This window comes from Dioscorea cayenensis, chromosome 15 (genome assembly GCF_009730915.1).
Source record: "Dioscorea cayenensis subsp. rotundata cultivar TDr96_F1 chromosome 15, TDr96_F1_v2_PseudoChromosome.rev07_lg8_w22 25.fasta, whole genome shotgun sequence".
NCBI classification, from domain to species: Eukaryota; Viridiplantae; Streptophyta; class Magnoliopsida; order Dioscoreales; family Dioscoreaceae; genus Dioscorea; species Dioscorea cayenensis.
The window spans coordinates 8,382,281-8,410,163 of NC_052485.1; the positions used below are offsets into that span (position 1 = coordinate 8,382,281).

Below are 27,883 nucleotides of genomic sequence, written 5' to 3' on the forward strand. Positions count from 1 at the left end.
AAAAATACACAAAAAAATCTATCTAAATTACAAATTTTAATTATTTATTCAAAATTTTAAAATTCTACCCAATAATTGAATATAAAATTTCATTATTATTATAATTTTTTAATAACAATCCCAAAAGTTCTAGGTTACAACCATCACCAGGTAAAATAAAATTTAAATAATATAGGAGCATCATGACCTTAAACATCACATAATTTTTTTTTATTTAAATTTTTTTTTAAAAAAAATCAAATGTAATATTCGAATACACCCTTTAAAATATATAAATTATTAAAAAAAAAATTCTTTAGAACAAATAAAGTATTAACCTCTCTTTACCTGCTTCTTTATTTTTAGCCATAAGCGCAAGGCCAACTCCAGCGCATATGAAAGTCCAAGAATTCTCCTTCTCGCGTTCTCTCCTTCGAATCCCCTTCGATCCTTCTCTCCTCCGCGCCTCCTCTGGGAATCCCGAACTACCCTTAGGGTTCCGGTGCCCTTCCGGCGATGGCCCGGGACGCGGCGCTGGTGGAGGTGTCGGTGAAGAAGAAGGTGGTGGCGCCGAGGAGTTGGGTGCTGCTGGATTCCACCGGAGAGACTACGATTCTCGATGCTGATAAGTATGCGATCATGCACCGCGTTCAGATCCATGCCCGGGATCTGAGGATCCTTGATCCTCTGCTTTCGTACCCTTCTACCATCTTGGGACGCGAGCAGGCTATAGTGCTCAATCTCGAAGTGTGTGTCTGTTTTTATTTTATTTTATTTTGAATTTCTAGTTTTCTTTGTTATTTTGTAAAATTGTGTGTTTTTGTTGGTCTTTGCTGTTTGCTGATGGGTTTTGGTTTGTGTGTTCATTCGAGCAACAGCATATCAAAGCGATAATCACGGCAGAGGAGGTGAGGGCATTTCTTCTGTTTTCTTTATCGCTTTTGAACTTTGAACTGTTCCAGTGGATCTTAAAAAGGAAGAATTTTGTGCTCTTTTGTTGTTAATGTTTGAAAGATGAGTGCTTTGGTTGGTTTTTGTTGCAATTGTGATGGTATTGCGTCATTTAGTGTGTTCAAATACTTCTTGTATGTCCTTTTTTTAGAAACTGAGGGGTAAGGATGGTTTTTAATCTTTGGTATACTTTGCTCTGACATTTTGGGTGCATTTTTACTATGCGTGACGTGAATTGTTGACTGAAACTTATGTTTGGAAAAGATCTTGTGTTCTTTTTCTAGTCTTCATGCTTGAAAGCTTAGAAATGTTTAGTAGAAGACGTGTGTTTCAGGGAGGGATGAATATGTGAAATTTTTTAATTATGATGGTGTTCAAAGTTTGTAATGCTGAAATATTCTGCAATTTCTGTTAATTGGGAAGAATTTTAAGGTCTAGAAGTATGGTTGATGGGTTTTGCAATCAAGTATGAAATATTGTTTTCCCATCTGGGTAGGTTTTGCTTAGGGATCCAACGGAAGAGAATGTGATTCCGATTGTAGAGGAGCTCAGAAGGCGTCTACCAACTATAACTGTGGCTGAAAGAACGCAGGGTGAAGGTCGAGAGCACCATGATGCAGATGCCATTGAAGAAGAGGGTATGTTGTACTTTAATTTTATGCATGTTCAATTCATCATCAACCATGTTAGTTAATGCTATGCATGAGATTCTATAGGATATTATTTCTAATGCCTATAGATGTTTCACCTTCAGCACACACTGAATGCAAGTGGCTTATAAAATATTCAATCTTCATACATTGAATGCAAGTGGTTTATAAAATATTCAATCTTCATAGAGATCCTTTTTTATATTACCGGCATTGCAATGACTAATGGCAACTGATCATTCGTTTTCCACAAAATTGTTTAGAAAATAAATCAAACTCTTCAAGGCATTTAGGTGGTAATGTTCATTCACCAAAGTGGATTTGTGGCCCTCTTGAAAAGAAAAGGGTATGGGGATGCATATAATAAGCAATGATAAGAAAGTAAAGGAAAAGGTTACGTGGGGCAGGTGAACAGAATGACTAAGTTAAAAAACTGCAAGTAACAAAATTGTAACTGCAATTTTCATATCATGAAATTTAACTATAGCAGATCATACAATGGCAAAACTAAATGTTTAAGATGTGTTTCCACTTGTTAAGCTACATAAAGGTTGGTGCATTGATATCTTATTATGACAACACGACCTAATGAACTATGCTTGTGCTTCATATTCTTTGCTCCCTTTAAATTCTTTTACACTTAAAGAATATGTAAAATTCACTTCTGATTCAGGTCTGGAATTCTACATTTTAGCATTCAGCTGCGAAAATTGAATTGTTTGTACTGCAAAATTCAGCTAACATAGGTGAATTTCCTTTTAAATATTCAATGAGAAACCAAGTTGGTTTCTTGCTTAGCAGCGTAAAATATATTGATTAGCATATCTTGCTTATCGTTCTAGTTATATTGTGAAACATGCATATCTGTCCAATGATAATGCATGTCAGTCACATATCAGTCTATAGCTTACTCGAAGGCATAATCTTCACCATTGCCCCTTGTTGGATGGTATATTACTTATCCTATTTATATTCTGTGTCTTTTAACGTTAAAAAGATCATGGATTCTTAAATTTCAAGTGGCATGAGATACAAAAATTAAATAGAAACAAAAATTAAAATTAAAAAAGAAAAAAGTTGGACAGATATCAAAGGCAACCATTAATACCTGTCCTGATTCATGGTTGCCTTTGATTAGAGTAATTTAATATTTTGATGGATACAAGGGTAGAGAATTTGAATTTGTACTGCATACAGGAGATCTTCTGTTGATTTGTGGGAATTTTAGTGTTTAATGGATGGATGTTGGTGACATTTGTGTAACATTTTGTATAAAGAGCACTGCAATATTTTGTAGGATTGATTATTTCTGTAGCTTTATCAAATTTTTGGGAACATGGTAAAATTCAATCTTGTAATAGATGAGCTATATTTAATATCAAGGATTTTATTTCTTCCTTTTTTTCTGAATGAATTGGTATGACCTTTAATTGTAATTGTTCTACTCTTGTGGCCTTGATATTTACTATAATGACGGCGACCACGGTGTGTTTTTTTTTTTATGCTCAGTAAAGGCACATATTTTAAAACAAAATGAGCATTTGATATTGCATCCTCGTTCTTTCTATTTACTGCAATTTACTGCAGGGTTTTGTTTTTTCCCTTTTGTAAATGTGTGCCACAGCTGAGATCCTAATTATGCTATTATCATGCAATCCAGAGTCTCCATTTGAATTCCGAGCACTGGAAGTTGCTTTGGAAGCTATTTGCAGCTTTCTTGATGCCCGTACCACCGAACTGGAAACTGCTGCCTACCCAGCCTTGGATGAGCTGACCTCAAAGGTTCATGAGATCTTCTATTACTATCTCCCTCAATTATTTACATGTTAATTAAGTTCTATTTTGACCTTCTGTTACGTCATTGTTGTTTAATGTCCTACTGATATCAATTTTCATGGGTTGAAAGGTTTTCTGTTTTGTAAGCAAATGGATGTATATCTATTTCTTGCCTTTGATACTGTGGTTGCTGTGCTTTTTTTGAACCCACATATTTTTCTGAGGATCTAGTGTCTTAAGTAAATAACTCTCTTGGACACATGAACCAATTCATTTACATGTGGACCCCAATAAGAGGTTTATCTGCGGATTGTATCCCCAAAATTCTTGTACAAGGCTCTCCTATGAAAAGAATTCTTGATGACTTCTTGGTAACATCTTGAGAATTACATTATGAGCCTGTTCATTTGGGGGAAGTGCTAGGGAATTGGGGGATGTGGGCTGACTTCCCCCACTTCATGTGCTCATTTGTCCTGAAGTGGGGGGAGTAACACTTCCCTTACTTCCGTCTAAAGTGAATTTTGAATTAAATCCACTTCGGCAATTTTTTTACTGAAATCGGGGAAGTGAGCCAATCTATAAAAACTCTCTCTCACTTCCAAAGTTTTTTTTGAACACATAGAACTTCACATAACACCTAAATTCTCCATTTATATTTTCACTTTCGGACAAATGAACACCAAAAGTGCTGGAAGTGATATCACTTCCTCCCACTTCAGGAAAGTGGTACTTCTCCCACTTCCCCACTTCAGATCACTTTCCCCCAAATGAATAGGCCCTATGTTTCACTTCTTACAAGGTTATTTTATATACCCTGCAAACATTCCATATTTGAGGATGAAACTGTTGAAGTCAGAAAAGGTACATCTACACAGAAAAAGGAAAAAAAAAAATGATTATTTGCATTTGAGTAAGGCAGAGTCAATAGGGCTACAAAATCCATGTCAAAAAGTTGCCGGACTATGTAGCTATTCTCCGTTTAGGTGAGGTTGAAAGTGATCAAACTTTTGATGATCAAGTTTCTGTTAATGTTCCTTGTGAAGTCAACCTGTAAAGTTTCTTTCTGAAAGTTGAGGGAATATCTGATGTGGTCTGAGTTCATGAGTATCTTTATGGTTTCCATCTTATTTCCCTCTTTTATGATTGTTTTTGTTTTTCTTCTTTTTATTTAATCTCTCTCTGTCCTTTGTATGTTATGTGAATAATTGGTTCATCATCCATTTCCATTATGTCAGGACTCATCTTAATTTTTTATGAGTATGCTTTTTTTCTTTACATCTAGAAGTAGGTATTGGACACTATTTTCCACAAATTAATGATTTAGTTGATTGGTGTTTTCTTATAATTCACAATCTTTTTCACAGATTAGTAGCCGTAACCTGGATAGAGTGCGTAAACTGAAAAGTGCCATGACGAGATTGACTGCTCGAGTTCAAAAGGTTTGGAAACTATATCTTTAAAAGGACATTTAGACATGCCACTAACCAAACTCTACAATGCATTTTGTTAACTTGTGTGTTAAATTGATAATAATCAGTAGTATTAAATTAATCAAAAGAATATTTTGTAGTTCTTAAAATATCTCTTTACAATGTAGGTATATATTTAGATTAACATCTTCAATTTTATAATTTTTCAGAAGAAGATATTTTAATTATTTTAACACAGTATATTAAAAAAAATTATTCAAAATTTATCATCGTTTATCACTTCAAAAGATAAGTTTTAATGAGTTAAAAGAAATAATCAATATGGTTTTATATGGTAATTTTGTCTCTCATTTTTTCTCTGAGTTTTTAATAAAAATTGGATATGTGAACACAACAGTAGATACATGTGCCTGTGTAAACATAATCACATTGTTTTTGGAAAAGTACAAAACATTTCAATCGAACAAATTCCGTTTAGGTGTGGGTATAAAATGTTATTGGAGAAATAGAACCTAGGATAACAGAATTAAATAACTAATTAAAGTAAATAGATTTCTTACAGTCACCAAAATCACTATTAACAGGATTTTGAAAGGTACTAATTTATAAAAATAAAAAATAAAAATATTTATGAAGTTTAAAAAAAATATCTAATGAATAAAGTAAAGAAAAAAAGAATAGAAGATCGAGATTGAAAGTTAAATGAAAAAAGTAGAATATAAATAGAGATTGAAATGGTAAGGAAATAACATAAAACCAAAATGCTGCTTTCAAGTAACAAACATAAAGTTCGATCTCATGTTTCCTGTGCATGTGGTGCAAATGTGCTATGTGTACATAAAATTTCCCTTGGGTTTTATCCATTTCAGTAACTTTACTTCTATCATTTTACTAAGTTTTAATGGTTTCTAAAGTTATTAAAATATAATGCAATAGCTTTGATGAATCTCTGTTTAGTTTTTCTTCTAAAGTTTAATTAATATCAACTGACCTCATACTTAAATTTAATTTTTTATATCTTGTTTTGGGTTATCTTGTAAGAAAATTGGAATAAACAGATTAGGAATTGTGGGTTTCTTATGATAACTCCATTTTAATAGCATGCCATATTGTGAGATTTGTGCAATCTACTACATTCTTTTACTTGCTCATGTTAGAATATCAGATACACATGCACATAGACACGACTGCGCAGGTGTGCGCATACAGGTACACACATCTATGAAATTCCAAAAGCATCAATGTGTGTGATTGAGTTAGTTTCTAAGGTTTCTTCTACTTTAGCTTTAAGTCTTTGTACAATGACAGGCTAGATGCTGTTTTTATATTGGTGTAGATTTAAATGTTTGCTTACACTGTTACATAGATATATTATGTTGATCTCCTTTATTATTGTGTTACTCTATTGTGTGCATAATTTAGGCATCTAGAAGTTACTGGCTGAGAATAAAAGAAGGAATGTAGCTAAGAGGAAAAGTAAATGAGAAAAAAGGAGTAAATGAAGGGAAAATTGGTACATAATTGAGAAGATGGTGACGGACCTTGAAGAAAATGCAAATGGAAAAGGCTTAGTGAAAATTGATGCGAGCTCAAACGGCTTCGCTATGTTGATGAGCAGTCAGCTTCTCCCAATTATGTAGGATGGGATTTGGTTTTTGCAAGTACGAACTTTGTTTTTCCTTGTGAAATCTACAATTAATGATTCAACATGTTTTCGAAGGGCCAATTTGGTCAGGCTTCTATGAAAGCACTTTTCAAAAGTGCTTTTTTTGAGAAACTATGATCAGTAATCAGTATATAATGAAAAACCTCCAGAAATTGATTTTGGAGAAGTTATTTTGCCATAAGCTCCTAAAAGGATCTTTTGGCAAAAACTGTTTTTAGCATTTAGGATCTTGAGACTGCTTTTTAAAAGTTCCATTGAGCGACTGTTTTGTAACTCGAGAATGCTTATGGAAACAAAAGTACGTTTGCTGGTCTTTAAACACGTGGCCAAACACTCTCGTAATCTAGCTGCTCTTTTGTTTTTCTGTTTCTATTTTTAAAAGAAGTAATATGAACAATTGCATGATGTCCAAGTAGAGAAACAGGATAAACAGACAAGAAACTGAAATCGGTTAAAAAAACAAATCTAAGCATATAAACAATAAGCATGAAAACAAAAAAAGGCAACCGAGTATATCCTAATGGCTTAATATGTTTTAAACATGCCACTCCTTTATTGAAGAATTATATAACTATGATTTTTATGCCAACTAGAAATTCCATGTAATCTTTGTAAAGAGGATACTCTTAAGTAAATATTTCTTCATAGGTGCATTAGGACATAGATTGCATGAACTGCGTGGCCCATCAGTTTGGATGGCCAATGATGCATTTTGGCAAATCAGCTTATCTGCTGCAATATATATATGTCTTTGAACTTCAAAGCCTCTTCTTATATGTGTTAGAAGAAGAGCATTGTATTTTATGGGCTCAAATAACTTATGTTAGGTATGAGCCAAGAAAATAGACTTATTTTTACACTGGAAATGATCAGGACATATGCTTAACTAATTTTGCATCAATAATTTTTACCTGAGAACTTGATGCATGATTTTGTATTTTCACACATATCACATATTTATGTATGGGCCAACTAGCAGTCTGAATCCTAAGATGGTCACTATATGGCAATGCTTTGTTATTATAAATGCATACGCTGCATTGTACATATGTCAAATACCCATGGGATGCCTAGGCATACAATATGTCATAGAATGTGAAACTTGCGAACTGTCTAAGTTGTTTTCAAAATATAGTTCATGGTTTTTTGCATCAATCATTTTATTCTTATTTAGTGTACTTGATCACCAGATATAGTCAAGACTCCAAAATGGTGTTTATTCAATTTCACATGGTTAAATTAGATGATTTAAAGAGTTTGCAGTTTTTGTTGAATTTTGTTGTGTCCAATATGTTTCATTTAGGTAAGAGATGAACTTGAGCAACTATTGGATGATGATGATGACATGGCTGATCTTTACCTATCAAGAAAGTTGTTTGGAGCATCCTCACCTGTCAGTGGCTCTGGTGCACCCAATTGGTTTGCTGCCTCTCCAACAATTGGGTCAAAGATATCTAGAGCAAGCAGAGCAAGTGCAGCCACCATTCATGGAAATGAGAATGATGTTGAGGAGCTTGAAATGTTACTTGAGGTCATATATGAAGTGATACCATATATATATGTATCTATATATGCTTATTTCTATAGTTGGAAAATGCTTCAGAATAAAGTTCTAACATCTTTTACTTTCTGCTGTGCAGGCATACTTTATGCAGATTGATGCCACATTAAACAAATTAACGACGGTATGTGTATGACTATAACTATGCAAGTAACTAACATATTTGGTTGTTGATTTGGTATATTGCTTGTGTAGCTTAATTGAACTTCCATCAAGAATGGAACTGCCTATATTCTGTAAAAGGAATTTGCTTAAGAAATGCTTCAAAAATTTTCTTTTCCACTGGTTTTATTATGTATCAATTTATTGGGATAAACACCTTTCGGTCTAGCCTTCACTCATCCAATCTTTGAATCTCCCACAAGGGAATAAAGTGACCCCTTTAGCAAACAATGACTTTCTATCCACTTCGTTCCCTCAGGCAACCCATTCTGGTGCTGCTACCTCTCCTAAATAAGTGTAGTTTTAGATAACATATTGAATGCTTGGTGAAAACATGATCAGTACTCTTCCGTCTAATTATTACTTTTCTTGGTTAAAAGTTTTCTTTGATAATGAAGTTGAGGCTGAATGGTCAATAATCACATCCAATTATTATCTTTTGGAATGAGAAGTTCAAGCACTTGAATACTTGGAAAATTAGTTGTAAGGGAAGCTCTCTACCAAATTTTGCAGGGTAGGGGCACTTAAATTGATTTAAACTGCCTTTAAGTGAATAAAACCATATATGAGAAAGGAAAGGCTATGTGCTGTTGAACAAGCCATACGAAGCTACCTTTAAATGGATAAAAACATATATGAGAAAGGAAGCTCTCTTTCTTATTCTTGCCTAAAGATTTTTTCCCCCACTCTGAGGTACTATACATGAATAATCCAGTCACTTCAGTGAAGTATATACCTAACTTTCCTCCGCTGGTGGTTGTCAAAGTCTGTTGTGGATGATTTCTGGAAGATGACATAGCATACTGTTTTTTTTCACATTTCATGACCGTTGAGTTGAACAAATGAGTGAATCATAAATATTAGCACTTGCTTGATCTGGTTGGGGTGACTTTGGTCTTGTTTTATGCTTAGGCTTTTCATAGTTTTCTTTTTCCATTTAAAAAAAAAAAACACTCCTTAAATCATGAATTGCTTCTTGCACACATCCTCGTTGATTGACTAGATATCTTGTACCTCCTTTGTTACTTTATTCACTATTAGTTGGAAGGAATTTGTGCATTCTAGTTTATCTTGTGCTTTTTCTTCTTTAATTTTGCTTCAGTATTCTTCTGTATGTTCACACAAATTATACATCATCTCCAGCTCCGTGAATATATCGATGACACAGAAGACTACATTAATATTCAGGTACATCCGTAAAATGTGGAAATTGTTACTTATGTGTTTTAGATTTATGGAGTTACCATGATGAGTGCCGTGATCTGAAGTCATGTTCTTTTTTCCTTCTGACAGCTTGATAATCATCGTAATCAACTGATTCAGGTGAGGTTTCCTTTCTTCCACTTTATCAATCTAAATGTTTGTCTAAACTTGCTCCATTGCCACCTTATTTTGCTTATCTATTTTTCAATAACATATTATTTGGCAGTTGGAGCTATTCTTGAGTTCAGGCACTGTTTGTCTCTCCCTGTATTCCTTAGTAGCCGGGGTATTTGGAATGAACATTCCATACTCATGGAATGACAACCATGGATATATATTCAAATGGGTAAATTTTGATAGACATGATTGTCATTAGAGGTGCTTATTCCTATGATATGTTGTTTACTTTTGTATCATATTGCTTGGCAGGTGGTGATCATTTCTGGTGTAGTAGCCGCACTGCTTTTCATTTTTATTGTCGCTTATGCTCGTTACAAAGGCCTTGTCGGTTCTTGAACACCATTGAGGTATATGCAATTTGGAAGATGGGATGTCAACTGTACCCTTCTATTGTCCATACTGATGATTCTCCAAGATAAATGCCAAAGTTAAAAATCACTGCAACTGCTTAAAATGCCAACCTGTCTTAATTTGTTGACCTACTTGCCTGCTTCACAGATGATACCGGACTTTCATTTGCCATTATAATTGTAATTTTGGCATTCTTTTGATTCTCCAATATCTTATCAGTGATGGCAATTATTACTTCATCATAACAGGTGTTGGATACATCCAGAGGGATACTTGAAACTTTTACTGCTAAATAAATATTCTGTATCAATTTGTATTCCTTTTCTGCAGCAATACAAATCAGTTTAGTACAAGAATTTATATTCAACCGAGTTCGCAGCGTGCTTCACTTGAGTATAACCTCTCTGGTAATTCACATTTCTTTCAAAAATGGTTGTTTCGTATCAGTTTGTGTTCCGTCTTTTGTTCAGTTTATGATCAGGTTGAAATCAATTAAAGTTACATTCTTATTTCTTTGAGTTGCAGGAAAGACTCTGCTTTTGTTTGCAACTAGTGCTAGAACAGACACATTTGCTGTTAATTATTATTATTATTTTTTATTATTATTTTTTATTTTTGGTTTAATTTACTGGTTACAAAGAATTTGTCTGTGAAATGTTGCTATCTGAACTTAATAATCTTGTAGATATAATCCTTTTGGCAGCTAATGATATTAATTGGATGCTTTCTTGTCCAATTGAATTTAGATTATATTCAACAGAGACAGTTACACAAAGTTGGGTTATTAATTCTTGGTGGTAAATTAAATGACTTGGATTTTAATTTTTTTTACCTCAAATATATAATACTCCTTCCATTCCTTTTGTAATAATTGAATTTCACGTACCAAAAAAATTGATTATTTTACATAATCTAATAAAAAATTAGTTATTTTTTCAAAATTACCTTTAATTTATATTTTCACATTTTTCTCTTATATTAAATTTTGTAAAAAAAATTAAATAAAGTATTAAAGTAAATTTTTAAAAAAATAATAATAAATGTTTAAGAACAGAGAAAAAAAAATGGAGGGAGTATATGTCTGTGGGTCCATTAGCAAGTTATAAATACTTAATTTTTTTTTTTTTACAATTTTGAGTTGGTTTTCTAGAAAATAATGCAGAAAGATAAATTCATTTTAGCCAATAAATTTCACGTTATGCACATTTAGTGCATCCAGTTGCCAAGGCCAAATATGTTTGTTTGGAAATATTAAAATAAATAAATGTGTTCATTTTTTTAAAAAATAATTATTATATTCTTATTTGAAATAGAAAAAAAAAAATTAGCCAAAACTGGATCACCCATAATATGAAAAAACAACCACCCATTATATATATGTGTGTTTTTTTTTCTCTTATTTTTATTTGCCCAAGGATTAAATAATATATTTTTTTTCCAAAATTTACTCTTATCTTTAATGTATTTTTACTGTTTTGAATATTTTTTAAAAAAACATAAAGCATCATTATAGAATTTTGATGGAGTTTTAAATAACAGTAATTAAAAAAAAAATAGAAAACCTTCTTTTTTAGATGCAACCCAGCGATCAAAACCCCTTGGGTTTAGGTACTTGTAGTTTTGGGTAAACACTTTATAATACATGGTCAATTATATATCAGATAAATTTTTTGATAAATTACCTAACCATAGTGAATTATTAGTTTGTGGTCCAAACATTAATTTATATCAAAATGGTGACCCATCTTCAATGCTATTTCACCAATTGGGTACTCGGCTAATCTCGACGAATCTTTTTATATATGGCGTATATGACAGGGCGTCATTATCCATGTATAAACTCGTCTCATTTGATAATACCGTATATATATATATATGTTTTATCTGTCTTTTTGATTCCGTCTATCACTTTTATAAAAAAAACTGTCATTTAATTGTAATTAAATTTTTAAATGATGTAAATAAGTTAAAGTTGCTGTACAGAAATAAATAAATAAACCTACTTCACCATGTATTAATTACATGGCATTGACCATTCCAAATTTCATTCTCCATATTTAGTACTAGTTAATATAAACATATAGAGTCATGTAGTTATAGCCGGTCCTGACCAGCTAATAATTGGTTGACTAGTTGACCAGGCCAAGAGGAAACTACCTAAATAAAAGGAATATGTTTTTTCATGTTTAGCATTAACAATAACTCAAAAAAAAAAACCAAGCCAAGAACACAACAAAGAGATGCAAAAAAAGAAGATGAGTTAGGTTTTGGTCGTCTGGCTCGGCACCCGGACATGGCCTCGGTCACAACGCTCTCTCTCTCTTTTCTTTAATAAAGTAACAGTAACACCACTTCCATAAGTTCTAACAAAAGAATCCTGACAAAACACAAGACCGCCCAAGCTTCTAATTGCTCAAATATTTGCGTTTATAGCCTTGGAAATTTTTTTAATTATCTGTTGGGTGTGTACGCAAAAACTTATTATTTATTTTTTTTTTAGAGATTTTATAAGATAATATTTGTTTTAGTCTTTGATTTGAATAAAAATGAATAATTTGAACCTTAAAAACTACTGGGTCTACTGGTATCTCATTAAAATAATAAATGAGTATTTTATAACTAGCCTAAATCTGTATTTGTTTGTATTTTTGACAGACTATATTTTTTGAAAAGATTTTTTTTTTTTTTTGAAAAAGTGGATAAACCACTCCACATTAAAACAAAGGAAAATACAGAAGATTTCAACCACTAGCTGTGGTAAAGTGCAACAACAAAAGAGCAACAAAAAGAGCAACAACCCACAGGAACATTAGCACTCAATCATAACCTAGCCAGAGTCAGGAACATGCTCCTCCACAGAGGCCCGAGTCTCATCGAAATCTTGAGCATGAGTCCCAAGAAACTCTAGACTTCTTTTAACCGTGCTGATGTCGTCCTCCATCTTCGCTCTAACACCCTCTGCAAAGGAAGAGCACCATGATACAAGAATGCGATCAATTTTCATAATGAGACCGTGAGCAGGCAAGTAATTGGCATTAAAAAGACAATCATTCCTAGCAAGTCAAATGTTCCAAATTAAAGCTTTTGCTACTAAGTCTCCAAAATTCCTTCTATCATGATGCAAACACATCCTCCACCGACCCCAAATATCATCGATAGATAACGGGATACCGGGTAGCCTTAGAATTGTCACAAAGTAATCCCATGCATGGTGTGCAAAAGGACAGTGGATGAACAAGTGGTCAATCGATTCAGTATCAGCCTGACAAAGAACACAAGTGTCAGTCGGCAACTTGTTACACCTCCTTCTCGCCAGTTTTCCAAAGTCAGAATTTTGTTTTTCCACACCAGCCAGTTGAATAGATTGATTTTTTTTGGGCAACCACCCCGCAAGAAGAACCGAGAAATCGGGCAACGAATCCCCCCGTCTACTAAGAAATTATAGAAGGACTTCACCGAGAACAACCCATTCCCGTTACATCTCCACATGATTGAATCCGCTATCCTACCATCAGCTGCCCCCACCCTCACACCAGCTTGGTTGATCAAAGTGTTAACAGTAAACGAGTGTTCATTCAAGAGATGGAGAAGCTCATGAACCGTTCCGTTAGGGCAGTGGCTGGCCCTAAACTCCTCAGGCCATACGTTCATTGAAGCATGGCTCTCAAGCCAGCCGTCTTTCTAAAAAAGAGTATCCTTGCCAGTAGTTACATCATGTGTAACAGTTCCGGCAAGCAAGACAGTACTCCTTCCAAAAGAAAGAAATTCTACCTGACTAATTAGGCCACAAATTAGACCCTGAGGAGCCATAGTTGAATTGAATGAACTGATTAAATTGAATATTTATTAGGAGTTAAATTTAAAATATATAAAAATTCCGGACCTCACTTATTTTAATTTTCTAAATTATCAATATTGTAAAAAACTCCAATATTTGATTAATATAAAATAAAAAAATAAATAATATTTTAGACCTATAATTTATTTATTTATTTATTATATTGGTCTTTGAAATTTCAATTTTATTAACTGAATTTGGAACTCCCAAATTCATTGGATTGTGTGTCATTAGCCTATTTTTCATCGCCAAGCTATCATTTTCTGAATTGGGTTTTCAAAAACTCTAGAACGAGACTACTCATTCTCTATGAAAAATAGTAATCATCAAAATAATTTTGGCCACCACCAATTAATTATTGTAAAAAATAAAGCATAAAATCTTAAATTATAGGGTTTAAAAGCTAGTATTTTATTAAAAAAAACATTATATAATATCTTAAAAGCTTAAAGAGAAATCAATTTTATTCCATTAATTTAAACATAGCTCAGGAATTTAAAGAAAAGTAACATATATTTTATATATAAACATAATAATTTTGTTAAAATCGCACAATATGAGGGACGTAGAAGTAAAATTCATGGGATTCCCCTGTGTGCATACAATAACATAATTAAATATACATCCTTATTTTTTTTAAAAAAAAATCATATTTATACAAAATCTTATATATATATATATATATATTATTACAATTTTTTTTACAAATGTAATAAGCGTTGATAACAGTATACACACGGGCCAAAAATTAAAAGTTCAATTGATGCACCTTCACTCGATGATACTGGTGAGAGTTGTAACCCTACATCTACACCAAGAGACATTTTACCATCATATTATTGTGTTTAATAGGGCATAAATTTTGAATTTTTTTTAATGTTTCACATTAATGCTTTTTCCAATAGAACTAATGCCGCGGAGCCAAAAAAAACCCTTTGGCATAATATAAAATTTTGAAGCAAAATATGATCACCATTTACCAAATATATTAATACATATATATATATATATATATATATATAAATATATATGATTAGTGTTTTTAAAGGGGATTCCTTTAAAATTTTAAGAATTCGTGAAGGGCACTAGGTACGACTGTACTAGGAAGAGGAACCCTACTAATATATATATATATATAATTTCAAATATACTCCTCCATATTTTGCAATTTCATATGTACCTTATAGACTAAAGTTACTGGGTGTATATGCAAAGCTTTAAAAGAATGTAAAGCAGTACATATGTAATTATTAGATTCTATAGGGGTATGTCTGCAAAGAAAAACTTTCTGTCAAGTATTACTATGCCAGAACACCACCTTGTCCTCCGTTACTACCCCATCTCTCTCTTTTTCTCTCCCTCTGGTTTTGAAACGAAGAGAGCTTCCTGCTTGAAACGCTTCTCCAGGATTCCTTTCTCTCTCTGTATCTCTGTCTATCTCACTCTTCTTTAACTGGTGAGCAAGAAAAGTGTCTTTTTTGGTTTGATTTGACCTTTGGAATGTGTTTTTTTTCTTGTTCTTCAGTTTCTCATTTGTTTGTGGTGCATCTGTTGTTTGTTTGACATGTTGATTGGTTTGTTGGTTTTTTAGTTCATGAGTTTTTCCCTTGATTTTCTTTTAAGCAGGAAGTTTTCTTTGTTTGGCGTCATGTTCTTCATAAGCTTTGTCTGGATTTGTTGAAATTTATATGCTATATTTGTTTTTTGGGTAACAGAAGTGACAAATTCATGACAAAGTTAGTTTTTTTTTTGTAATTTGTGATTTTTTATTTTTAGTTCAGTAGATTTTTAACTTGATTTTCTTTCAAGATAAGAATTTGATGAAAATTTTCACTTTTTTTTTTCAATCAGCATCATCATTATTTTGGGTGTGGATTCTTTGAAATTTATATGCAATTTTTTTTTTTAAGAACAGAAGTGACAATTCATGGTTTCTTGTTTCACATGGTTTGGGATGGACCCCCATTTGGACCTCAAAGTTGTGGTTTAACAGACTGGTGCCTTTTGGAGTTCCAGGGCTTCTTGATTGGATGTTTCTTCAGCAAGAAATTTGAGTCCAATGATTTGCCTCATTAAGAAATTTTTCACTTTTGATTTAATTCTTTTATGATTCAAGTAGTTTGTTTTGTATTTCCTTATCTGTCATTATTCTTTGCTCTTGATGCTAATTGTATATGTTTAAATTGCAAATATAGCTGTTGATTGTTATATTAGTTTGTTTTTTTTATGGTATACTACCTGCCTTTACAGAGTCTGATTGGAAGAATGAATGCCAAGCCCAAGAGAAGATCTATATCAGAAAATGGGGATGGAGGGCCAGAGTTGGGCTTAGCAACCTCGATTGCGAATGGGGATGATTTGGGACCTGTTGTTAGACTTGCTTTTGAAGCGGGGAAGCATGAACTGATCTTGAATCAGCTCAGGAACATTGTGAAAAAGAAGGAAGCTGAGATAGAAGAGTTGTGCAAACTCCATTATGAGGATTTCATTCTCGCTGTTGACGAACTCCGTGGTATTTTGAATGATACATATCAACTCAAAAGCATGCTTTCTGGTGAGAATTCCCAGCTTCAAGAAGTGGCCAGTTCCCTTCTAATGAAGGTTGATGAAATTCTTGAGATGTATTCGGTTAAGAAAAATGTCTCTGAGGCTATACGGACATTAAATGTCTGTATCCAGGTCTTGACTTTATGTCTGAAGTGCAACCAGCAAATCAAAGATTGCCGATTTCACCCTGCACTGAAGATGGTTGATCTCATTGAGAAGGAATATTTGCAGGGTGTACCTCTTAAGGCACTCAGGAAGGTGATTGAGAAGCAAATACCAGAGGTAAGATTGCATATTGAGAAGAAGGTTTGTGGTGAGTTCAATGATTGGCTTGTGTACATAAGGGACAAAGCGAGGGATATTGCACAGATGGCAATCCGACAAGCTGCCTCAGCTCGTCAAAGAGATGAGGAAATGCGTGACAAACAAAGAGATTATGAGGAGCAGAGTAATTCAGGTTTGAATGAATTTGTCTATGCTTTGGACACTGAGCAGATGGAAGATGATTCACTTGTAGAATTTGATCTGACCCCCTTATATCGAGCATATCATATCCATGCTTGTCTTGGTAAAGAGGATATGTTCCGCAAGCAGTACAATAAGGAACGACTGGCGCAGCTCAACTTGGATTTGCAGATCTCCCAGGCACAATCATTCCTGGAGTCTCACCAAAATTTTTTTGCACAGATAGCTGGGTTCTTCATTGTTGAGGATCGTGTGCTACGAACAGTTGTAGGGTTTCTCTCTGAGAGTCAACTAGAATCAATGTGGGATACAGCTCTTCAGAACATTACATCAGTTCTCGAGGATCAATTTTGTCGTATGGATACTGCAAGCCATCTCCTCCTGATCAAGGATTTTGTAACACTCATAGCCATGGCTCTAAGGCGCTACGGGTACAAAGTGGGTCCTCTACTTGACGTTCTTGATAACAGCAGAGATAAGTACCATGAGCTTCTTCTAAATGATTGCAGGAAGCAGATAACAGAGGTACTTGCTAGTGACACATTTGAGCAGGTGGTAATAAGAAAGGAGAATGAGTATGACGCAAATATCTTGTCATTTCGTCTGCAAGTCTCTGATGTGATGCCACTGTTCCCTTATGTAGCGCCGTTCTCCTCTTCAGTTCCTGAGGCTTGTCGTATTGTGCGCTCCTTCATTAAGGATTCAGTGAGTTATTTGAAACACGGAGGTCAGATTAATTTCTATGATACTGTAAAGAAGTATGTAGACAAACTCTTGGTTGATGTGTTGAATGAGGCATTGCTAAAAGCGATTCAAAGTGGTTCATCGGGAGCTTCACAGGTTATGCAGATTGCAGCCAACACCGCTGCCCTTGAACGTGCATGTGAGTATTTTCTTTCACAAATTGCACATCTTTGCAGTATCCCCTTGCGCTTAGTTGAAAGGCCTCATTCTAGTTTGACTGCCAAAACTTCTCTGAAGTTAACACAAGTTGTCGCCTATAATTCACTTCTCATTTTAGTCAAGTCAAAGGTAGATGAGCTTATGGTTCTCATGAGCAAAATTAATTGGATGCCAGATGAGGAACCGGATAATGAAAATGAGTATATTGACGAGGTCCTTATCTATCTCAATTCCTTATTATCCACAGCTCAGCAGATTTTGTCTCTGGATGCTCTTTACAAGATTGCAAGCGGGATTCTGGATCACATTTCACATTCTATAGTGACTGCTTTTCTCAGTGAGAATGTCAAGAAATTCAATCTCAATGCTGTCGTCGGCATTGACAATGACCTCAAGATGTTAGAATCATTTGCTGATGATCAATTTCAAAACAGCGGTTTGATTGATTTGAAGGAAGGAGGCAGCCTAAGGGACTACCTTGTAGAAGCTCGGCAATTGGTCAATCTTTTACTGAGCCATCAGCCTGATAACTTCATGAACCCTGAAATAAGAGAGAAACATTATGGTGCTTTAGACCATAAAAAAGTCAGCATTATTTGCGAGAAATACAAGGACTCACCGGACACTCTATTCGGAAGCCTGTCAAACAAAAATGCTAAGCAAAGTGCTCGCAAGAAGTCCATGGATATGTTGAAAAAAAGACTAAAGGAGCTCAACTGATACACATGATTCATCAGAGTACCTAATTCCTTCTGCATAAATCATTTGCATCAGAGATCAAACTTAAAATTTGTATATTAGCAGTCTGCATGGATACCAAATCCTTGTACTGCTACTCAATTTTTGTACCGCTGAATCTATGTTTTGACTCGGTTTCTGCCGATGTTCATCTGCAGAATGAAGCTTGTTTGAGAGCAATTATATGATCTTGATGATTAAAATCTTAAATCAAAGACTATGTATAATATAGAGATATTTTTTTTTTTTTTCATTTAGTTCTCAAATATGAAAAGATGATCTTACAATACTTAGCAGAGGAACAGATGGAAACCATGAATATTGGAGTTCTTACCAGATAAGAATAAGAATGAACAGGGACTAGAGATGAGCAATACAAGGAAAACAGCAAGACAAGCAATACAAGGAAAGTAGCAAGATCCTATACATGATGGCAAAATATTGTCTAACCATGTAAGTCTTGTGGGGTTGGGTTGGTTATATATTTATATACAAACCAAACTCTAAAATTTATTCAACACATAAAAACCATACCAATTAAATCAAACAACAAGGTGGTCAAATTTTCTCTAAAATTTCATAATCATTTCAAATAAAAAAAAGTTTTTTTTTTCCTAGTTATTCACTCTTCACATTCACTTAATCATTCAAAAAACATATTTTTCAAAACATTAATGCCAAATAATGTCCCCAAATCTAACAACAATTAAGATAGAAATATAAAACTCCCAAAGCTTGCCACATCCATCCCATGCAAAGCCTTCTTTGTTTATAATCTCAAAGACTTAATCTTTCATAAAGATCCAACCTTTCAAAATTATCATTTCCATCTCTGTCAATTCCATCCAAAAAGACATCACCTTTGCTTGTTTTTATAACCCAAGAATCAGTCACTCATAACTATGAGCAAGCCATCAATGCCCTTCTTTAGGACCCACTTTTTTCTTTCTTCTTTTTTTCTTTCTTCAATCCTTCTCTTTCTTTGAAAAAAAAGTTTTTTTTTCCTATATTTTCTCCATTTCCCTCCTCAAAGATCCAACCTTTGCTTCGTATCCCCGCCATTAATGCGACCTCTGAATCCCGCCGGCGCTCGCATGCATGGCGGAAGAGTCTCCGAGGAAAACTCCCCATCCCCCTCCCCCTCCGCCATGGCCAGCTCCGAGGAAGCTGCGGTGGAGCCGGAGCCGCCACAGATGATGGGGAGAGTGAAGAGAGAGCCGGTGGCGAAGTGCTTGACGTGCCCTCTTTGCCACAAGCTCCTCCGTGACGCCACCACCATATCCATGTGCCTCCACACCTGTTCGTCCCCTTCTTCTTTGCTTCTCTTGCATGATATCTTGCTTCGTTCTTGATTCCAAAGATGTGATCTTTTTTATTTTTTTGGTGTAATTTGAGGAGAGAGGGCGTGACTTGTGGTTACAAGAATGGTTGGTTGTTTCTGATTTTTGTGTTTTGTTGTTCCCTCCTTGCTATGCATGGTAAGCTTAGAGGTTTTCAGCATTGTTATAAGGGACAGGTGGTTGCTTTTCTTTTGGAGTGTGCCTTCCCTTCAATGTAAGTTCCAAGTGGAATTCTCCTGGAGTTTTCAGGCATAGAGAACCAATGAGAGAGGATAACCATTGCATTGGTTTCAGTGCTCCAAGGCTTGATTTGCTTCATTTTCTTCTCTATCGTCTCTTTCTCTGTTGTTCGCAACCCATTTTCAATGTTTCTTGCTGTATAAAGTGTTCTTGAGACTTGAATATGACGTAATCTTGTGTAAGGTTTCTGTAGCTGTTGATCAAGATTTGGTGCATATGATGGAACCTTTTGACTTCTTAGATTCTTTCTTCTAGTTGGATTTTTTTCTTGGATATATGTTCCCTTCTGTGAATTATATCGTTGTTTGCATTCTACTTTCTACATTTGAAGTGAATCTTGAAGTATCTGTACTCCTTGGCCCACTCTTGAAGTGGAATCTTAATTTCAGTTTTTGATTTTATCATTTCCCTTTCTAGAAACTTATGACATGAATGGGAAGACCAACTTGTTACACGCTAGTGTTGATCTTGATTTTGCATCCATTTGGTGACTGCTTGTTATCACTGGTAAATAAATTTTACGGCGTTTGCATTTGTGAAGGTTTACTTATTTACATAAAAATGATCTATTCTTTCTGGCCTTTGGCATCTGTACAGATCTACTCTGAAAGCTCTAAACTATTCTACATGTTGTTTTAAAGTCAAGAACTGGTTTTCATCTAAACATGAATATTAGATGTTTATGCTTATTGGATTCCTCATTTGGATAGTAACAAACTTGCATAACACTCTTTTTTTTTTAAAAAAAAAAAAATCCTGAAACAGTCTGCAGAAAATGCATCTTGGAAAAGCTCAATGAAGAGGATAGCTGCCCAATTTGCAACATTGATCTTGGTTGTGTTCCAGTGGAAAAGCTAAGGTCAATTTCTTATTTTTTTTACTGCTCGTACATATTCTGTATCCTTTCTTTTTTACTTTATGCTTGTCATTAAACTATATTATTCTAAGACAATGCAGTGTGTGTGCATTTAGCATGCAATAATTTATATGGCATCAATTTGAACTTTGAACTCTGCTTAAGGCGGTACTGTGCACTAGCAATTTTGTTTGATTTTGTATAAAGAAATGTATGGAATGTGAAAAATGCCATATCTTGATATGGATTATTGACTAACATTCTGTATAAAGTTCCAATGAAAATGAAATGATGTTTGCAGCAATTCATGATTTATTTCTTCTGTTCTTACTACAAAATGTTGTCAAGGTAAATAGTTTTAGGTTGCAGTGAAGAAATCAAAACTTAATTTTCTTCTTTATATTCCACTTCAGTTTTCTCTTTTAGAATGAGATCCAGACTTAGCTAGCAAACTTTGAAATTCCTTTAGGCTGTGCATGACAATGTCATCTTTCACATTTTACTTTGATCTGATAAATCATGAAGAAATAATCTACCAAATTTCATTATTAAGATGCTGTCGACACCATCTAGATTCCTTTGGTGCCTAACATCAGTAATTTTATCAATGGCAATGACTTCACTGTCCCTTGTGAACATTTTCACTGATTTTCTGTTCCAACTATAGAGGTTTTTCTTACAGCCAATTGCAGTCACTAGCGGCTAAGAATGATGCCAATGCATCCAATGAATAGTACCATATCATTAGCATAGACTTAGTGTGTATCTGTTTGCAGTTCTCCACAAGGTGTACATGCTTCAAAGAACAATCAAGTTGACATTTAAACAAATATTTCTGGCTAGATGATGGTTTTCCATGAATCATTGCAAGTTCACTGAATGGTGGAATGTCTTTGCTATGCAGGCCTGATCACAATTTACAAGACTTAAGGGCAAAAATTTTTCCTTACAAAAGAGTAAAGGTTGAAGCTCCTGAAGTTTGGTCTTCTGTCTCAATTCCTGTCAAAAGGAAAGAAAGGTCACTTTCATCGCTTGTGGTCACCACTCCTAGAATAGGAAGTCAGACAGGCTTGACAGGAAGAAGAACAAAAACTTCTAGAAAAGCTGCTGGTTTATGCAGATTAAGTCCTGTTATCAGTGCAACAATGAAAAAACCACTTGAGACTGTTGCAGACTGTAAAGACAACTTAATCTTGTCTGAGACACCTGCCAAGATGACTTTCATCAGAAAAAAGTTCAGGGTAAGCTTATCATTGGGGTAATTTATGGCAAACATAAAAATAATCACGATTGTTAGTTGCCCTGAATTTGATGTGTGAACCTTAAAAAGTACTTGGACATTTCTGTAATTGAGTATTGTATCGGCATTTTGTAACTTAGACCTTTTTCTCCAAACTGCATAACCAAAGATCACATCTGTTGCATTTTTTTAGTTGATGCTTTTGCTAAGTTATTTTGTATTGTGGGGGTTAGATAATTAAATTCTTATGTGAATAAAAATATTGAAGTGCCACAAAGTGTTACTGAAAGATTTGGGAGTGCTCAAACTACCAATTACAACTGAAAATAAAGCACTCTATTTGTTTAAATACTCATATTTTGTAACATATATGCTCTCTTTCAAAGTTTTGAGTATGGGAGTTTACTGTTTGATTTAAAATTTTAAGTTTCCTTCAAGTTTCTGCCTTCTCATTTAATGAGGCACATGCTATGCAGAATTCCTCGCAAGAAGAATCTTCTAATTCTGCACCAACCAGAAACCAGGGTAATCATGAGGTTTCACTTGTTGATGAATCTGAGCTTTTGAAACCATTAAATTGCCTGGTTGAAGCTGCCCAGAGAAAGATTGCTCTTACATATAGTACGCAGGGTCCAGTTATCAAGGAAGAGCCAGTTACTGGTCCTGACAACATGGTACATAACTATGAAGGCAATACTACAGTTAGTCTGAATGACAAGAATGTTACTGTTTCCTTGCCTCCGGTTAGGAGAAGAGCTAGAAAATCTCATGGAAATAATGCAAAGAGTGGAGAGCCTGAAATCTCTGCACAAGCACTTGTTGATACTTCAGCAACTAGAAATGAAACAAGGCTCACTCCACTGTGGTTTTATTTAGTGGCATCTACTAATCTGTGAGAATCAGCCTATCTTAATTAAAAGTTTCCCTTAACGAGTATTTATTTATTTTTTATTTTTTGGTAAAATTTATAACTACTAATAGCTTATTTGCTTATATCCTTTGACATGGTTTTAGAGGAGGAAGTGCTTCGCTACCTCAAACATCTTCACCATACTTGAGAATTAAGTGAGCCCTTCATCTCATTGTTTATCAAAAGCATGAAAGTAACTTTATTTTTATTTTGTAACAAAAAACACTTCATTTTTATTTTGACTATATTTATGAGTTTGCTCAGTTTATCTAATATTTACTTAAGGCTTTAATGAATAATTCCAGCATGACATTTTAATTTTTTCCCCAAAAAGGTATATGCTTGATGGCATAAAATGTTTCAGTGAGTCCTCCCTTTAAAATATATTAGTTGTGCTTCATCAGAAATTTGTGTTTGGGACAATAGCTGAGAGTTTAAAACATGATGGAAACATTTTATGACTAAAAAGCGTATGATAATATTTGATAGCATGTTATCCTTGTGATTCTTTTTGGGGAATTAATTTTAGAAAGAACCTTCATCTTGCCTCCTTTCAGCTGAAATAAATGAATCTGCATAAACTTGTTCGGCTGTTAATATGAGTGTTAATTGTGTCCAAGAGAGACAATAATTCAATGACATAAATGATCATCATTAGCAACTCGTTATAATGGAATGGATTTATTTGATTATGTTTTAGAGCTTAAGTCATACAATTTTTTGGCTCAAACATAATATGAGAGCAATAGCAAATTTAAATTAAAATGTCTAAATTAGATGAGACTGGATTACAGATGTGTATCGGAAACTTTTGTGATGCTTCTCTTGTAGCATAAATCCATGGTGCATTAAAATGTGTAGCCATCTTATGCTTTTTAAATAAATGGAATTGTTAAGGTACTAAATCTTGAATTTTATACATATCATGTAGTAGCCAAAAAATAATAAAATTGTGAAACGTTCTTATAGGTAATGAAAAAGGGAATGGTAAGTTGGATTGCTATTGTCTTGTGTTAGGAGGTTGATTTTTTGGTTGATAAGAACTAATTGGCTTATTCTTCTTTAATTGAAGTAAGCTTCCTCCCATAGGGAACTTGATGAAAATCATTAACCAAGGATTAGCATTGCTAAATAACTTAAAGAAACATTGAGGAATTTAAGACTAATTCTAGAAGTTTTGTTAATATATGAACTTCTTATCTTGAGGAACTGCAAGTCAAATTTCACAAAACAATTGAAAGAAACAGAGAAAAGTTTAAGAGAAAAATTCTGAAAATCTACAGTAGCTATGTGGATGTACCCTACATTGGGCGAACCACATAAATTTGTTCTCTTTGCTTAATTTTTTTTTTTTTCTCTTTCTTCATTTTATTGTTTCATTTGTCTATTTTGCATGGTTTTGCGATAACATCTGATATTAGAACTATGGTGTTTGAAAGGCTGGTGGTGGCCTAAGGAAGTTTTGTTTAAGGAGGTTGATTGTTGATACGAGGGTCTTGTTCCTACTTGCCAGTTTTAGGAACTTTCTTAGAAGTTGGATTCAAGCTAGAAGTGTCAAATTATGGCTGCGGAAACCTGATCGGGAGCTAGAATCAACTAGTTCGTTGGTTAAGATTTCTCATTTTGAGGATTACATATTAGGGATTATCTGTATCGCAAGAAGTTGCGTCACCTCTATCTGGAAAGAAACTGGAGAAGGAGGATGAAGAACGAAACTTCCTCGTTAGATAGGTGTTAGGTGTAATTCATTTGACACTTATGGACACCTAGCACATGACATGGTAGAGGTGAAAAACCATGTTGGAGATGATATCTATCCTGTCAGACATGTATGAGAATCCATCGACAAACAACAAAATACATCTCATTAAAAAGTCGTTCAACTTGAAGATGGGAGAAAGTCTTCAGCGGTGGCACACATCAATGAGTTCAATACAATCATTTTACAGTTGATGTCCATTGACATAAATTTTGATAATGAGATTTGCGCACATATCCTTTTGGAATCCTTACTAAATATTTAGGAGCCAATGTGGGTAGCTGCTAGTAATTCTGTTGACAAGGGAAAGCTGTAATTCAATGATGTTGGGAATAAGATTTTGGTTGAAGAAGTTAGAAAGATGGTTTCAGTTGACAAAACTACTCTAAATCGTGAGAATAGAGGCAGGAACGGCAAGAAAAATTCTAACTGAGGGTGCAGTGGGTCCAAGTCAAAGATCAATAAGAATAAGAACAAATATGGAAAGAAGCTGGAGTGCTAGAATTGTGGCAAGAATGGCCACCAAAAGAGAAACTGACATCACTGAAAAAGGATGATAACAAGAACAACACTAATGCTGTAACTAAGGACGTACAAGATGCTTTACTATCATCTGTTTATAGTCCTGTTAATTCTTGGGTTTTAGACTCAGGTGTTTCGATTCATGTAATTGCAAATCATGACTTATTTGAGAATTATGTTCCTGTCAATTACTGTAATGGTTTTTTGGCAGACGGAAAACCTTTGGAGTTAGTACGGGTGATGTTCGGTTGAAGCTGTTGAATGAGTATATGGAAATGGACAAAGTAAAGCATGTATCATGATTGAAGTGGAATCTTATTTCAGTAGGACAGCTTGAAGATGAAGGACATGTTGTGACCTTTAGTGGTAGCTTGTGGAAGGTCAACAAAGGAGCTATGGTGGTTGCTAGAGGAAATAAAATTGGAACTTTTTACTTGACTTTTTTCATTTTATTGTTTTGCTTGTCTCTTTTGTGAAGTTTTGCACTAATGTGAACTTGCCTTAAAACCATGACACCTTAGTCTCTAATAAGCAAACCTACTAGTGTGGCTTTCCCACCCACATTCCTTTTTATCTTTTGCTTGATGGAAACAATATAACATTAAAAAAAAAAAAAATCTTTGCACCTGGATATTCTGATGAACTTGTTACTTCATATATTGTCATTTCTATGTGATACCATCTCCTGAACTTGTTGTATACAAACAATTTTGAGCTTAATCTTTTGATTATGAGTGGGATACCCTTGGTCCAACGCTGCTTTTGTAGAAACTGTGTGCCAGCTTTTTGTTGAACAAGGAAATTGGCATTTCTGGAATATAATTGTTTTCTAGTAAATGTTTCTACATGGTATCCAACAGTCATTTTTGTCTTGAAGTAATAAGTAGTTTTGCATATCTATTTTGGTCATTAATTTTGAACATAGTGAAAGATATAACCTGATCATTTCAACATATGATAACTATTACTGGTCTTACTTTTCTTAGAATCATTATAGCTTACATTCTTTTCGAAGTTATTATCAGTTAAAGTTGTCTGATGAATTGTGGGTCAAGTTGACACTTCTAATTCTGTCAATTCTTTTTGGTCTCAGAGATGGAAATCAACCAGTTTCTCTCATCCAGAAATACCTTGCGCATAAACTCGATCTTGAAAATGAAGATGAGGCGAGTAGCTTTGCCTTGCAGAAAGCAATATTCATTACTGTTTTGCTTTTCAGAACTCCTAAATCTGCTGTGCTAGTCAAGTAGAATGATTATTATCTCTCTTTCTCTCTGTGTTTGTGTTGGCTCTTTACAATTTTGTGCAGTGGTTACTCTTAAGGTGAAAATAGTACTGCTACCTTTTTTTTCGCCTTTTGTACATTGTTATAACGTATTAGTGAAGGTGGCATAGATATTAGTTTGTCATAGGAAAAATAGATTCCATTTGATTTCAACTATTTTTTCTTTTATTCTTATCTTCAAAGATTTCATTATTAGATTACCTTGGTAAAATTCAGAATTTCTGGTCTAAGAGATTTGTGAGAACAGGTTTACTATAATATATGAGATTAAAAATATTGTTATTGATGTTCTGGATAAGATGCCTGAAAGGGTTGAAGTTTCTTAATTCTTCGGTCTTGATGTAGTGCCTAGGAAATCTGTTTGTCTTGTGGTTTCTATCTGAAAATTCTGCATTCAAACTCGATGTGATCTCCTTGATTCTTAATAAACTTCATTTGCATCAAAATAACAGTGATCACCCAAGCTCCACGATTGCTCATTCTTTATTTTTCTTGACTCATTTATTTATACATTTACTGCAAGAGTACTGAATTTGGTATGTTGCCACTGTCCACGTCAGTAGTTGTCAATAATAAATCATTCAGAAAATTCTCTCAATAGTTTATGCTGATTACTTTCATTAAACTTGGACCAAGAAAGCTCCTCAGAAAAATACAAATGACAGGAACTAAAACTCCTGGTATTGGACTGATAGTTACTCCAAAGAATACTTAGTCCTCTTTAGCTTAATCAATCACACACAACTTGTTTATGCCAAGCTTTATTGATCCTGCTTATTCTATTTTAATTTATAATTTCTCGATCATCAAGTTTCAACAAATTCTTCAACTTGTTGCAGGTGGAGATTCTGTGTTGTGGCCAGCAACTGAATTCTGCATTGGCATTGAATGACTTGGTGGTGGATATTTGGCCACCAACAGCATCGTCACATCGAGTGCAAACACATGTTGGAGCTTCGGCAAAGGATTTCGTGATATATCTCTCCTACCGCCGCAAAGTTCCGTCTTCTTAAATGCAGTACCCACATTAGTTCATTTTTCTTACACAAGGGTTTCCAGTAACATCGGCACCATCACCACCATCACTCTTTTGCTTGTGTTCCATAGTTTCATGTGCCATTGTAGATATCATCAGATAGATATAAGCATTCCTTCAATGCTGCAATTTGCGCTGATAATTAGTCTAACTGTGATTAGAACCAGATAGTGTTCTCCCTGGACTTTCATTGCTTCCCATTTTTCCAAATTAACAGACAGATCTACATGTAAATATGGGTCATTTCTTAACGAATTTTTGCGATGCTCGTATCTGATGCATGGTTCTTGATTGA

The 27,883-nt window shown here is 34.2% G+C and overlaps 3 protein-coding genes across 3 annotated transcripts; all 3 read left to right on the forward strand.

Moving 5' to 3' along the window:
* Positions 1–343: 343 nt before the first annotated feature.
* LOC120277369 (magnesium transporter MRS2-I) lies at positions 344–10,276 on the forward strand. Its single transcript, XM_039284184.1, has 11 exons — positions 344–726; positions 858–887; positions 1,427–1,568; positions 3,241–3,362; positions 4,721–4,795; positions 7,756–7,983; positions 8,093–8,137; positions 9,319–9,363; positions 9,469–9,498; positions 9,605–9,724; positions 9,808–10,276. Exons 1-11 carry the CDS (start codon positions 496–498, stop codon positions 9,892–9,894), a joined length of 1,155 nt encoding a protein of 384 aa, XP_039140118.1. The 5' UTR covers positions 344–495; the 3' UTR covers positions 9,895–10,276.
* Positions 10,277–15,078: 4,802 nt separating this feature from the next.
* LOC120277914 (exocyst complex component SEC15A-like) lies at positions 15,079–18,637 on the forward strand. The gene is made up of 2 exons (XM_039284780.1): positions 15,079–15,203; positions 15,998–18,637. Exon 2 carries the CDS (start codon positions 16,013–16,015, stop codon positions 18,380–18,382), a length of 2,370 nt encoding a protein of 789 aa, XP_039140714.1. The 5' UTR covers positions 15,079–15,203; positions 15,998–16,012; the 3' UTR covers positions 18,383–18,637.
* A 686-nt stretch (positions 18,638–19,323) lies between these two features.
* On the forward strand, positions 19,324–27,880 carry LOC120276712 (E3 ubiquitin protein ligase DRIP2-like). The gene is made up of 7 exons (XM_039283391.1): positions 19,324–19,699; positions 20,746–20,839; positions 21,741–22,077; positions 22,553–22,968; positions 23,091–23,141; positions 26,361–26,433; positions 27,392–27,880. Exons 1-7 carry the CDS (start codon positions 19,465–19,467, stop codon positions 27,563–27,565), a joined length of 1,380 nt encoding a protein of 459 aa, XP_039139325.1. The 5' UTR covers positions 19,324–19,464; the 3' UTR covers positions 27,566–27,880.
* Positions 27,881–27,883: the final 3 nt, after the last annotated feature.